Source organism: Ambystoma mexicanum, chromosome 1q, assembly GCF_040938575.1.
Source record: "Ambystoma mexicanum isolate Mex_15411 chromosome 1q, UKY_AmexF1_1, whole genome shotgun sequence".
Lineage (NCBI taxonomy): Eukaryota > Metazoa > Chordata > Amphibia > Caudata > Ambystomatidae > Ambystoma > Ambystoma mexicanum.
Genome location: NC_090922.1, coordinates 319,481,873 through 319,496,040, shown reverse-complemented (window position 1 = coordinate 319,496,040; position 14,168 = coordinate 319,481,873). Strand labels below are relative to the sequence as shown.

General features: G+C 51.1%; 1 protein-coding gene across 3 annotated transcripts in view; it reads left to right on the top strand.

Annotated features, from left to right (window-relative positions):
* The window catches only part of CEP89 (centrosomal protein 89), a 1,655,177-nt gene that overhangs the window by 424,861 nt on the left and 1,216,148 nt on the right, over nt 1-14,168 (top strand). For 2 of the 3 annotated variants that reach the window (XM_069639094.1, XM_069639107.1), the window contains one exon: nt 301-402. The exons of the other annotated variant lie outside the window; for it this stretch is intronic. In XM_069639094.1, coding sequence (XP_069495195.1) covers nt 301-402 — 102 coding nt within the window. The remainder of the gene's footprint in view (nt 1-300; nt 403-14,168) is intronic. 3 annotated transcript variants of the gene reach the window in all.

Sequence of the window (14,168 nt, the reverse complement as noted above, 5' to 3'; positions counted from 1 at the left end):
GGAGTGGATAAGAGCGGAACAATCATATTAATTCCACTACTTTCTTTAGTTTAATGTTTAGGCACTCCTCACAAATTGTGACTATGGCGATCGTTTTGGCTTGCTGCTTTTAACTTGGTCACGTTCCGCTGTTAGGGCACTCTTTCACTGATCTACTTTAGAATTTTCTTTTTTCATGTGCCAGATTGACTAACACTGCATTTATTTGTGTGCTGTTTGCCTTTAATAAAGGTACTTCTTGCCTGTGTCTTCTAAAAACATTAGCATTATTGTTTAATGTCTAATATATTTTTTTCTTAGTGTCGACAAAGGATAATGTCCCTGAAATTCACACATCATCTTCTCATGAGCCAAAGAGCACAAAGTCCCCCCGAAGAAAAAAGACAGATAAAAGTATATCAGGTCAGAAATATCACCAGTCTATACTGACACACAAGACCTAAAATGTTTTTATTTAAGCATAATAACTTTTCCCATCAAGATAGGGATGAATGAATTGTAGACGATGTTTATAGGGTAGCACTGTGAACTTAATTGTTTCAAGGCTGAGTCACAAGAAGGGAGTAACCAAAAACTCTAAGAAAAATGTTGCATAAAAAGTAATATTCTGGGATTAACCTGGGATAAAGGTAGTAGGAACACAGGACCACGCATAAAGCGAGCAGGCCTACTTGGCACCATTTGTATGTGTGGAAAATCCATAGTCCTTATAGGGTAAAAAAACATACATTCGAATGGATTGTGTCCTCCCACGTATTCCTCATCTTAGATATATCCTTACCTTCAGCTTTGCTGCTTCGGAAAAAATGATCTCTTTCCACCAGAGGGCCCTCCACTCGAGGCTGCGGCATCCGTCAAATGCTGACGTCATACGCTGTATAAATGCCTCAAGCGCGCCCCTTTGCCTCCGTTCCATTTTTCCGATAGCTTTGCTTCGGATCGAATAACGATGCTTCAGTTCGTAAGAATTTCATCTTCACCTAATCCATCCACACCGAAGACTGGATTCAAGAAATGCCAGAAATGCGGGAGAAAGATGTCGCTGACTGATCACCATCGCAATTGCCTCTGGTGCCTCGGTTCCACCATCGTATAGACGAGTGCGGTTCCTGTCAGTCGATGAGCCATAAAGCCTTAAAGGAACAGATAGGTAAACTGGCCGTGGGGAAGGAATCCTCCGTTTTCTTCCAGAGGGAGAAAAGGCTTGGCTGAGTCTTCATCAAAACGTCACAACAAATCTAGGTCGAGGAGTAGATCCAGGAAGTCCTCTTCTTCTTCCTCAAAAAAGGTGAAGAAAAGACGACACCGGTCTCCCTCTTCCTCGACGTCGTCTGAGGAAATCATTACATGTCCGTCAAAACATGATTCCCCAATAAAGTGAGAAGCATTCAGAGTATCTATGCTAACGATTTCTGAGAATGCGGCCAAGACCCCCTCAAAAAAGTCTAGCGAAGACCATTCCCCTAGTCATAAAAAGTGACGGGAGAAGATCTAAGACGAGAAAATCTGACAAATTGTCGAGCGTGTCGTCCAGGGATTCTTCCCTGACGCCTCATAAAAAATGCCTACCGGTGCAAAAATCAGAGGTGGAGCTCAAGAAAATTGCGTCAGACTCTCATACGCCATCAAAGGCCTTGTCTATAACGTCCTCGAAGCCTCTAACTAAGGCGGTCGAGCACAAGGTGTCGACAACTCATCCCAAAACAGTTACGTCGATTGCACAGTCGACAGTGTCGAAGGCTCCTTTGACGTTGTCGACAACTCCTTTGGGGTCTACAATTCCTTCGAAGGTGTCGAAGATTACCTCGACAATATTGAAGGTGATGACTACTTCATCGTCGCTTTTGTCGACATTTTCGTTCACTCCAATTACAAAATCGACACCTGTGTCGAAGTCTATGCCACCTGAAAAGGTATTTCATCCAGAAAATAGACGACATTTCTTTAGAACCATTTCCTCCATATATGAAGGAGATTCATCCGCAGAAGATGTTTCACCTGCTGGTGTGAAATTTTGTACAAAACAAGTCTCTGAGGAGTTATTCGAGGGGATTGGGTCCTCTGACGTATTCCATATCTATGACATGTAATCACCACAGCTGTGCTGCTTCGGAAAATCTTCGGCGTCTGCGTCCTGCGTCGATGACGTCGATACGCCGCCCTCGAGGACCTCCTCTGACGGCCGACGTCACTGGATGTTATAAGTGGGACGCACGACGCCCGTAGCCTCAGTTCTGTTTTTTCCACGAACGATCGCTTCGGAGATCTCTGCGCGCGTCGTCTCGTTGGAGTTTCTGTTCTTTCTCGGTTCTTAGAACCTATTCGTATTGTGTAGTATATTCTTCGTGAAGATGTCTACCTCGTCTTCCACCCCGCGTCCGGGCTTTAAGAAGTGCAGGGACTGTGGGTCCAAGATGTCGGTGACGGACTCGCAAAACGCCTGCCTCTGGTGCCTCGGGGAGGCCCATGACACGGATGACTGTGTCGACTGCCAGTTGCGCACGTCCAAAGCGCAAGAAGAAGTTGTCAGAAGGTAAGGTAAGGTGCCCAAGCCACGGAAGTCGAGGTCTGCGGGGCTTTCGGGGGGCGACTCGCCGTATCGTCGTCGGAAGTCCAGTGGGTCTCGGTCCCAGAGTCGGTCCCACCACTCCTCTGGCTCTTCGAGGCACTCCCGGAAGCGCCATCATCGGTCGCCTTCCCCGTCCTCATCCGAGGACTCTGCCCGTCGGCAGGTCGCTTATCCCACCAAGCATGCGACGCCGGAGGAATGGGCTTCCTTCGGGAAGAAAATGTGCCTCCGAGTGGGTCTGTCATGATCGGTCGAGAGACACTGCTCGCACGCCTTCGGGCTCGGGTGGTCGGCACGATTTGCAGACAAGGGGAATCGTTTTCGTCATGCACGGTCCAGGTCCCGGTTCTCGACGCGCTCGCGACCGTGTGCACCTGTGGTGTCGTCGAGGAAGACGTTGACGGCGCCGGCGCCGAGGTAGTCGACGGACTCTATTGAGGCCCCGCCTCCGAAGAAGTCGTCGACGCCATCAGCGCCCAGGCTGTCGAGGGACACGCTCGGGGCTCCGGCCTCGAGGCCTGTGTCAACGCCATCGATGCTGTCGGCGCCGCGATCGGCGTCGACGCCGATTCACTCGACGCCTTTCGAGGCTGTTTCGACAGGGGCACCCCGGGGTTCGGTGGAACCCCCTAGAAAGGCTCTGGTCAAGGTGAAGCATGGCTTTGTTCCACATTTTGTGCCTTCTTACGGCCATCTTGAGTTTATTTCAGAGGTGGATGAGGGCTCTGATGATGGCATGGTTCCTGATACGGTGCCAGATGAGATTCTCTCGGGCCATAGCCAGATTGAGCACCTGCGGCAGTCCCTGCACGATGCCAGTGGGCTGGACACCTCTCCGGAGGTGGAGATTTGTAGGCCTGAGCCTGGCACTCATGCCGACTCCTCGTGCCGGCGCCTTATGTCTAGGGTCACCGAGTACTTGGGATGGTCTGCTCCCCCAGGGGATTTTCTTCAGGATGACCTTACGGATATCCTTGACCAAGGTCCACCAACTGACCCTGTACTGCCGTTCCATATGGCTCTACAGAGGAGGGTTGCGGCGGCTTGGACTGCTCCGGAGAGTCTCCCGGCTGTGGGCAAGTCTTTGCCGCGAAAATACCGCCCAGCCAGTAGCGACCCCTGCTACTTGACCAAGCACCCCACTCCAGAGAGTTTGGTGCTGCAGGCGGCTACGGCCCCGGCAAAGCAAGCGTCGTATCCTACCATCCCTCCTGATAGGGACGACAAGTGTTTTGACGGCTGGGCGAAGAAAGTGTTTTCTTCAGGGGGTATGGCGCTTCAGGCGGACAACTCCGTATGTGCCTTGTCACGTTTCACGCACACTCTGTGGAACTGTGTTTCCTTAGCGGCTGAACATATTCCCAAAGGGGACGAACGGGATGGTTTCCTTGCCATGGTTCAGGATGGCAAGGATGCCATGTGTGAAGCCGTTCAGTCGAGTTTGGACATGGCAGCCGGTCCATGACGCCGAGCACTGTGATACGCAGGTTTGCGTGGTTGCGGAAGTCGGGGTTTGCTCCTGATGTGCAGGCCCGACTCCTCAACATGCCCTTTGACAGGGAACATTTTTTTGGCAGCAAGGCGGACGAGAGCCTTGAGAGGTTGCAGACCTCCAAAGCTGCAGCAAAGTCGTTGGGCGCTGCAGTTCGCCAACCTACGGCTTTTCGTCCTAGGGGACAGCAATTGAGGGGAGGTTCCTTTCCTTATTACTCATCCTTTGGTAAAGCGATAGGAGCTGCCAGTCAAAGGGGCCACCATAGGAGTGCCAGAGGTGGAAAACAAGGTACTCGAGGTGCCAAGGCCGCTCGGGCTGTTGCCTCTTTGCCCTCAGGCAACGTCGCAGCCGCTTCAGCTCAGTCATGAGGCCATGTCCCATAGTTCGCCGGTTGGGGGAAGGCTGGCGCAGCATCTTGCAGAGTGGCGTGCTATTACTTCAGATGTGTGGGTTCTGAAGATCACAACCCACGGCTACTGTCTTCCTTTCCGACAGAGGCCTCAAGACAATCCAACGGGGAATCTCTCTTTGAAGAGTCCGGATCCGCTCCTTGCGCAGGAAATTCAATCCCTGCTGGAGAAAGGCGCCATAGAACTGGTGCCTGTAGCGGAGAGGAACAAGGGATGGTCTTCCCCTTATTTTTTGATTTCCCAGAAAGACGGGGGTTTGAGACCCATCATGGACTTGCGCGGTTTGAACAAACTCCTCAGGAAGGACAAGTTCAAGATGGTTACTCTCTCTCAAGTCCTCCAGGCCCTTCAACTTCAGGACTGGTTCGTGTCCCTCGACCTCAAGGACGCTTATTTTCATGTGCCGATACATCCAAACCACAAGAAGTACCTGAGGTTCGCGGTTGGCGACTCGCACTTTCAATTTCGGGTCCTGCCGTTCGGATTGACCTCCGCCCCGAGGGTCTTCACCAAGCTCATGGTAGTGGTGGCAGCGCACCTCAGGAAAGGGGGGATTCACGTCTACCCCTACCTGGATGATTGATTGATCAGGGCGCGCTCTCCCGAGCAAGACCTGGATCATCTGTCAGTCACCTGCCACTCCCTCCACAGGGTGGGCTTCTCCCTCAACTTAAAGAAATCCCATAAAACACCAACTCAGAGGCTCCAGTACATCGGAGCTGTGCTCGACACGTCCCTGGGGCAGTGTTTTCCTCCCCATGTGAGGGCTCATCACATTCAGCAGATGGTGCACAAGTTTCAGCTTGCCCAGAGTCTCCCAGCTTTAGAGTTCTTGAGATTGCTTGGCCTCATGGCATCCTGCATTCTTCTGGTGCCAGAGGCCAGGGTGTGGATGAGATCTTTGCAATGGGCACTCAAGCTCCAGTGGTCTCAGTCCTCTGGCAGGTTGGCGGACCCTGTTCAGGTGCCGTCCTCGGTCGCCCAGGACCTTCTGTGGTGGTCCAGGACCTTCTGTGGTGGTGTCATGCCTACCCCCGGGCATCCGGACCAAGCCCATCAGCCCCGGGAGCAGGCATCCAGGTGCTTACTAAAAGCCCAGCAGCCCCAGATAGGGGCTGTCTGGGTACAGTCCCGGCGCCATTGGCACCAGGCTCATAGAGGAAATCCGTCCTGGCACCATAAGCGCCAGGCTCATGTACATTACTTACCTCATGCAGACCATGCTGCAATGAAGTCAAGCCAACGTGAGGCCTGAATGGGACTTTTTTACTTCAGGGACTATTTTTTTTTTTTACTCGGGTGTGGTTCTGAGGGAACTTCTTACCTGGGACTACTTTGCAGGCTATTTAAATCACGCCCGAACAGCAGCACATGCTTCGCGCTATTCTGCATCCACCAGAGTAACGCTCACCGTGCCTGCAGTCAGCATCCAGTCTTCTGCCACGCCCGCCTCGAATCCAGAGCTCCTAGAAAAAGAGGAAAGAAGAAGGAAAGGTTAGAACACGGACATTGTTTTAATTCCTTGCCTGATTCCAGATCCATTACGTCTCCGAACTTGGAAAGGACATTATTTCTGCACGCGTTGCATCGCCAGCTGCAGCGCCGCGCCATACTCACCAGTCCTCACAGCATCTTTCGATTCGGCGCTGCCTCCATCATTTTCTTCACCGAACTCCAGCATCTAGGGGACAAAAGAAATATAAGGTGAGCCGAGAGAGCCAACAAATACAATAGCTTAGTTTAGTTTAGTTTATTTATTTGTACCGCGCGCCGAACCCTGGGGTAACTGGGCACCGGAGACTTAGACAGTTACAACATGGCAAAAATATACAATACAGACTGTGATAAAACAACAATAGGTGTAGCAGACCGGGTTACAAGGTGGTCAACAGAGACATGCGGAGAGGAAGTACATTAAGCAGCGTTTTTGTTGGAAAGCCATGTTTTTGTTTTGGCTCTAAAAGTCCAAAATGAGGGTTCTGCTATAAGGTTTGGTGGCATAGCGTTCCATAGTTTGGCAGCTAGGACCGGGAAGCTGGCGCCACCTGCTTTTTTTAGGGAGAATTTGGGAACGGAAAGGCAATGTGAGTATGGCGTTCTAGTTGGTCTAGTTGAGGTGTGATTGTGGAACTTGTCTGCCAGGTATTTGGGTGCGTCATTGGAGCGGCATTTATGGACGATGACGAGGGATCTGAGAGTGATTCTGTCTCGTACCGGGAGCCAGTGAGCATCTTGTCTGATGCTGGAGATGTGGGCGTTTCGTGGGATACTGAGGGCGGCTCTGATGGCATTATTTTGAAGCACCTGTAGTTTGTTCAGGTTGCGTTCTGATGAGCCGAGAAAGAGGGTATTGCAGTAGTCAATTTTTGAGAGCACTAACGCTCTGGCTAGTGTAATGCAGCTGGAAGGTGATAGGAAAGGTTTGCAGGCGTTGATGAGCTTATTGGTGTAAGCTGTGGATGAGGCTGTGGCGTTCACTTGTCTTTTGAGCGAGAGAGTAGAGTCTAGATAAACCCCAAGGGTTTTAATTTCTTTGGCTACTGTGATTAGGTTACCGTCTATGTTGATGGACGCGTAACGGGGGTCTAGTTTGTTTAGCCGTGGTTGGGAGCCAACAAGAAGGAGCTCAGTTTTCTCGTCGTTGAGGCATAGACCGTGCTCTGCCATCCAGGCTTGGGTCTCCAAATAAAGCTTGTTGATTCTGGTGGAGTCCTCATCGTAGCACCCTGATAGGGTGATGAGAACCTGGGTATCGTCAGCATAGTTTGTGTATGTGACACCCAGGTTATCTAGGCAGTCAAACAATAGCTTAGTGAAGATATTGTATAGGGTCGGCGAGACGCACGAGCCTTGAGGAACGCCGCAGGTGATGGGGACAGGGAGTGCTGATGCCCCCGGGGAGAAGACCCGGGTGGTTCGGTTGGCTAGGAAGGACTAGATCCAGGCAGTCGCCTGGTTAGAGAAGGCCGCTGAGGTCATCAGATGTTCCGTGAGGATCTGATGGTCGCCGAGGTCGAAGGCAGCTGATAGATCTAGCAGTAGGAGAATGGCTAGATTACCCTTTTCCTTTGCCTCGTCGATCTGGATTTTTAGGTCCAGTAGGGCTGACTCTGTTCCATGCCTTGGCCTGAAGCCGGATTGTCTGAGACCCAGGAGGTTGTTGTCTTACAGGTTCTTTTGTATTTGCAGGTAGGCCACTCTGTCTAAGATCTTTAGGATGTAGGGAACGGTGGTGATTGGCCTGTAATTAGTTGGGTTATTGGTGTCTAGATTAGGTTTTTTTAGAAGTGGCATGACCCAGGCCTCCTTGAGGCTGCTAGGCACTGAGCTTGATTTGAAGGATCTGTTATGAAAGGGGCCAGAATGTTGGCGCCTTCTTGGATGATGGGAGCTGGGCATGAGTCCCCTTGGCATCTAGAGGGCTTGAGGCCCTTAATGATGCTTTCTACTTCTTTAGTGGAAACTGGTGAGAAGGAGAAGGGGGGGCAAGTGGGTGTTTTGGGGGTGGTTGACAGTGGATGGTTTGTTTTTTTGGCTAGGCTGAGCTTTTTCTGTTCGATTTTGGAATGTAACATGGTGATTTTGTCTGCTAGGGCTTTTTGAATCCTCTCACACCAATCTGCATCTTTCACGCAGGTTTCAGCCAGTGTAGGGGGGGATTCGAGATCCCTGAGGATATTGAAAAGCTCTTTTGTTTTGGATTTGGCACTCTCAATTCTGTTATCATAGGTCTCTTTTTTGGCCTTGAGGATAGCAGTTTTGTAGGTGGTGGCTGCTATCGAGAGTTGAGTTTTGTTGGAGAGGTTGGGCGTTTTTCTCCAGGTGGCTTCTGCGGCTCGTTTGGAGTTTCGGAGGATTTTTAGCTCTGGTGTGAACCGTTTGTTCATGTGGGCTGCCGGTTTGACTTTGGTGGGTTTGAGTGGAGCGATGGTGTCTACTGCTGATTCTATCGTTTTGTTGTAGAGGTCAGCAAGTTTCTCCGCATCTAGGTTGGCGTAGTTTGTAGGGGTACAGATATTGTCTATAAGTGGGCGGAGGTTTTGTAAGGTAATGTTGCGGTTGTTTCTGGTGAGGGTTTGGGGGATGGTAGGGTTGAAGTGTTTGGTTGTGATTTCCCTTCGATGGAGAAGGAGATGGCGTGGTGGTCAGACCATGCAGTTTGCTCGTTTTTTGTGATGGCCGTAGAGCAGTTGAGATCCGCTAGCCAGTCCAAGGTCCTGCCTTTGTTGTGGGTAGGGTCTGTGATTCTGAGCTTGAACCCTAGTTTGGAGATGGTGCTTTCCAGGGAGAGCGCATTGGTATCGTTTAGGTCGCCGAGACCGAGGTTGAGGTCACCAAGTAGGATAATTTGAGATCCTGTTTTGGTGTTGGTGGTCAAGAGGTCAGATATCTCTTCCTCAAATGTGGTGATGGGGCCTGGGGGTCTGTAAAGGAGGTGTAATAGTATGGTTTGTGTAGCAGAGAGTTGGAGCTTGGCTGACAGAAGTTCTGCAGATCGGAAGCTGGGCGGAGGGGTTAATCTAAGTCCAAGGGATGTTTTAGCGATGAAGGCTACTCCTCCTCCTTTACCTATGTCCCGGTCTTTCCTTAGTATTGAATAACCTTCTGGGATGGCGAGGGATAGGGCTGGGCCTGCTGCTTGATGCAGCCAGGTTTCCGTGATAGCCAGGAAGTGTAGGTTGTTGACAGAGATGAAGTCTGCGATATCTAGCGCATGGGCGACCAGGGAGCGGGCATTGACGAGGGCGCCCTTGATTAGTGGCTGTTCAGATGTGCGCAAGGGGGCTGTTTGGGTGATGTTCAAAATTTGAGCGGTGTTCGCTTGAATGTGTGTGGGATGAGAGGAGTGTCTTTTGACGAGTGTCTTGGGGGTTATTAACCGAGAGCCGAGTCTCAGGTTTCTGTCTTTCAATGTGCATGGGTTCCAAGGAGTGGGCGGAGCAGCAAATCGGCGGATCCATTCTATGGGACTGAGGGCGTCAGGCTGGTCAATATGTTGGGCCTCCAAAAAACCCATAGTCGAGGTGTATGAGGGATGTTGGGTTGGGAGTGATTGCGGACGGGGTTTGTGGCGGGTGGTGTTGTTGTGGAGCAGGGCGAGTGTAGCTGTTAAGGTGAGCGTGGCTAAGTAGAGGTTTGCCATGGGTGGTCAGAGTAAGACCAGGATGTAGTTGGGTGAGGTTGACTAGATGGTAATAGAGTAGTTTGAGGTGAAGCGGGAGGCGACTGGGTCGGGATAGGCAGGAAGGCAAGTAGTCAAGATCAGAATAGGTACAATGGGCAGGCACAGTGGTCAATAGACTAGGCACTGGGGCTAGCAGATAGGCACATTCACAGTGGTCAACAGACTAAGGCACAGTGGCTAGCAAATAGGCACATTCCAAACTGAGTTGCAGTGGAAAAGTACATGGTAAATGTCTGAATCATAGGCTATAGCGCAGGTTGTGGCTCGGCTAGAAATAGATATGAGGTGTAGGTCACATATATTGAGTATACATGTCACTGATATTCGGCACAGTAGGTTGTAAACAGAAATCAAATATTAGAGAGCAACAGGCTAAATGCGTATTTCAAATGTTAAAGCATAATAGGCTATAGGCGTAGCTCAGATGTTAGGGTACAATGTACTGGATGCATAGCTAAGATGAGTGCGCAGTGATCTAGGTACGAGACTCACGTGGGGCAGATTAAGCTAGATACACAGCTCATGTAAAGGGTACAATATGCTGGAGGTGGACTCTGATGCATGCACGTTAGGCTAGATACGACGACTCACGTGTTAAGACACTGTTAACACGATACACATCTGAGATGGTCCACAGGGCACTGGACAGCATACCTGGCCCCGGCTCAGACAGCTCACGACAGGCTCCTCGGTGCCTTCGACAAAAGTGCTGGCTTTCGCCTACCGGTGGAGAGGTGGGGTGGGGGGGTATGGCTGAGTGCCACCAATCAGCAGCTGCTTGGTTGTGTTGCTATTTCGAAGTTTATGGTAGTTCAACGGTCGCTGTGAGGCATGGTAGATGCCTGCAATGGTTCCGTTACAATACAGCAGCAGGAAGGATATGAGGCGAAGTGTCCCGCGCCGCACTGCCGGTGCGGACAGGTGCAGACAGGAAATGGCCTTGTTCCTTGTGGGCCTTTGTCTGGGTGGGCCGGCTTCTGCCTCCGGCTCGCCGTGCGGGCTTAGAGCTCCTCGCACAGCGGTTGCTAGGTAAACAACTATTGCTGGATCGGGGCGGCGGCCATCTTATGATCTCCGTCTCCTCGTGGTGGATGGGCGCTTCATGCAGCGCTGGCCTCTGGTGCAGGGTGAAGGCAGCACCAAAGGATCATGCCACAGGGCCAGATCACCGGATCAACGCTCCGTGTGCTGGAGCGTATGAGCAGAGCTGCTGCGCTGATGTCTAGCTGCCCCTGCAGCACACGATCTCCGTCGGCAGCACAGTATCTTTTTAACCACCATAGACTTACCTGATTTACCCCCAGAGGCATTATTCTTCAACATCCCACACCTTCTTACGCCGCAGTTGTAAGGAGAGAGAAAACAACAAGTTAAATACACGCAGCTTTTACCGGACAGTGTTGGGTAATAGACTCTTACCTGGACGCCATCAGCTGCCACAAGACAATCTTCTCTTGGACCCAGCTGCAACACAAGAAGGGAATGGGACAAGAGTGAATATTCGACATATTGAACTCTTGGACTTTATACTTACGGGTTCTCGCCAGGAACCTCAGAGTCAATATTCATCCGGGAACCCTTCCAACGCATTCCAACCAGTGAAGTAACTGGTATCTACGCGCCCCTGCATTCCCCGCAGGATGGAGAGCTCATCATTCAAAAACATAAGGTGGGATTACTGAAAGGGAATATCGGAGGTGATTAGTGTGGAGAACAGTGGGGTGCCATCACTAGAATCCACGGGTGGCTAAATCCCCTTCTCCACTTGCAGGAGAATACTTCTATGGTGTTAGGCGGGCCAGTCCAGTCTGTCATCTCTGCACTACGCTTCACGTTGGAGGAGATAGCAGCTGTCCGGGTCCGATCGACGCCCCTGTGGGAGCCAGGTGAGCGTAACAGGTGGCCCGTCGAAGACAATCTGATGAAGGGGGCTCCATTTTGGCTACCCTTTGCCGGAGGTGACAATCGTGACGGACACATCCCTCATGGGATGGGGAGCTCATGCCAACGAGTTGACAGTCAGCGGTCGTTGGTCTCCGTCGGAGTCCAGACTCCATGTCAATCTGTTGGAGCTGAGGGCCGTCAGGCTAGCCCTGAAGGCTTTTCTGCCGACTGCGAGGGAAGAATGTCCTGATCCTGACGGACAACACAGTGGCTATGCACTACCTCAACAAAAAGGGGGGCAGGGTCACTTCCTCTGTGCAGGGAGGCGATGGAACTCTGGTTCTGGGCAATCCAGCAGGAAGTTTCGATCTCGGCAGTTCATCTGGCCGGTGACAAAAACAAGACGGCGGACGCTCTGAGCAGGCAGAGCGTGATCTCTCACGAGTGGGAGTTGGCTCAGGAGATTCTCCTGGAGATCTTCGCCCTTTGGCGGACCCCTCAAGTGGATCTCTTCGCCTCCAGTGTCAACCGGAAGTGCGAGAGGATCTGCTCACTGGAATTTCCTCCAAAAGGAGCCTTAGAAGACGCGTTCATGGTGGAGTGGTCATTCCCACTGCTGTACGCGTTTCCTCCAGTCCCCGTCATCCCGCAAGTACTGCGGAGGTTACGGAGGTTCGGGTCCCGGATGATCATCATTGCTCCCGTGTGGGCCCGGAGGACGTGGTACCTGGACCTTCTCGACTTGTCCATCTGCCCTCCACGTCGTCTTCCCTACCGAGACGATGTGCTCTCACGGGGAGGGGGGTCAGGTTCTCCATCCAGAGGTCAGATCCCTCAACCTTCATGCTTGGTTTCTGGAAAGTTGAGGTATAAGGATTGGGACCTCCCTGAAGACGTGATGAAGGTATTTCTCTCGGCCAGACGGCCTGCAACAAAGTCCCTGTACCGTTGCCGTTGGCGCAAGTTCTGCGACTGGTGCAGGGTTAAGAATGTGGATCCTTTTGCATGTGACATTCCCATGGTTCTGTCGTTTTTGCTTTCTTTGGCCCACAGGGGCTTGCAAGTGGGTACCGTTAAAGGTTACCTGGCAGCGCTGTCCATATTTAAGCGCTCGTCTGAAGAGTGTTCCTATTTTAAAATTCCTATAATTTCTCAGTTTCTGAAAGGGCTCACTAATGTGTTCCCTCCGTCACCTTTCCAGGTGCCCCGTTGGGATTTGAACCTTGTTCTCAAGTTTCTGATGGGTGCTCCGTTTGAGCCTTTGCATTCATGCCCTTTGAGACTGTTAACTCTTAAAAGTGTATTTTTGTTTGCGGTCACTTCTGCTCACAGTGTGAGTGAGTTACAGGCACTTTCAGTTAAGCCACCCTTCACTGTGTTTCATAAGGACAGGGTTTTCCTTGGAGTTTGTCCTTCCTTTCTTCCGAAGGTGGTGTTGGAACTTCATTTAGGCCAGAAGGTTGTTCTTCCAGCGTTTTATCCTCCTCCACATCCTGGTAAGGAAGAGGACTGGCTCCATAGGGTTGATCCTAGGAGAGCGTTAAGCTTTTATATTTCACGCATGTCCCGGGTCAGAGTGGACAATCAACTCTTCATTGGTTACGCTGGGAAGCGTTTGGGACAAGCTGTGACGAAACAGAATTTGTCTCGCTGGATTGTTTTGGCTATCTCTGAGTGTTACCGCTTGGCGGGTAAGGACCCACCGGTCGGCTTGCGGGCCCATTCTACCAGGGGTATGGCTGCCTCTACTGCCCTACAGAGGGGTGTTCCTATTCGTAACATCTGTGATGCAGCCACCTGGGCTTCGGTACATACTTTTGTATGTCACTACTCTCTTGATTCCATCCGTGGGCAGGATCTGGCCTTTGGCAAGGCGGTCCTTTACTCCGCAATTTGATTGGGCATTCTAAATTTCTGTTTTCTAATTTCTTTTCTCACCTCCTTGCATTGGTACTGCTTTGTGAGTCTGTCATAGATATGGAATACGTCGGAGGACCCAATCCCCTCGAAGAGCAAGTTACTCTCTTACCTGGTAACGTTGTTTCGATGGGATGGTCCGATGACGTATTCCATATCGCTCCCTCCCTGCCTTCCACGCTACAGAATTTCTTAAGCGATTGCAGCTTACGTTTCCGCAAGGCTTTGTGTGTCAGACTGGCAGAAGACTGGTCCCACATTTTCTGTGAAAAAACTACAACTGAGGCTACGGGCGTCGTGCGTCCTACTTATAACATCCAGTGATGTTGGCGGTCGGAGAAGGTCCTCGAGGGCAGCGTATCGACGTCATCGACGCAGGACGCAGACACCAAAGATTTTCCGAAGCAGCACAGCTGTGGTGATTACATGTCATAGATATGGAATACGTCGTCGGACCATCCCATCGAAAGAATGTTACCAGGTAAGAGAGTAACTTGTTCATTGAAACTCAATCTAAGATGCAAGACTTACGAGTGCTTGCAGTCAGCAAGAGGTCTGGATACATTTCCAGAATATGAATTTGAAAAGCCTGACCCGGCTGAGCATGCTGATGCGGGATATAGAAAATTGATGAACAGGGTAACTGAATTCATGGGGTGGAGTAGAAATTCACCTGTCTTTCTGGAGGAGGAAATGACTGACATTGTT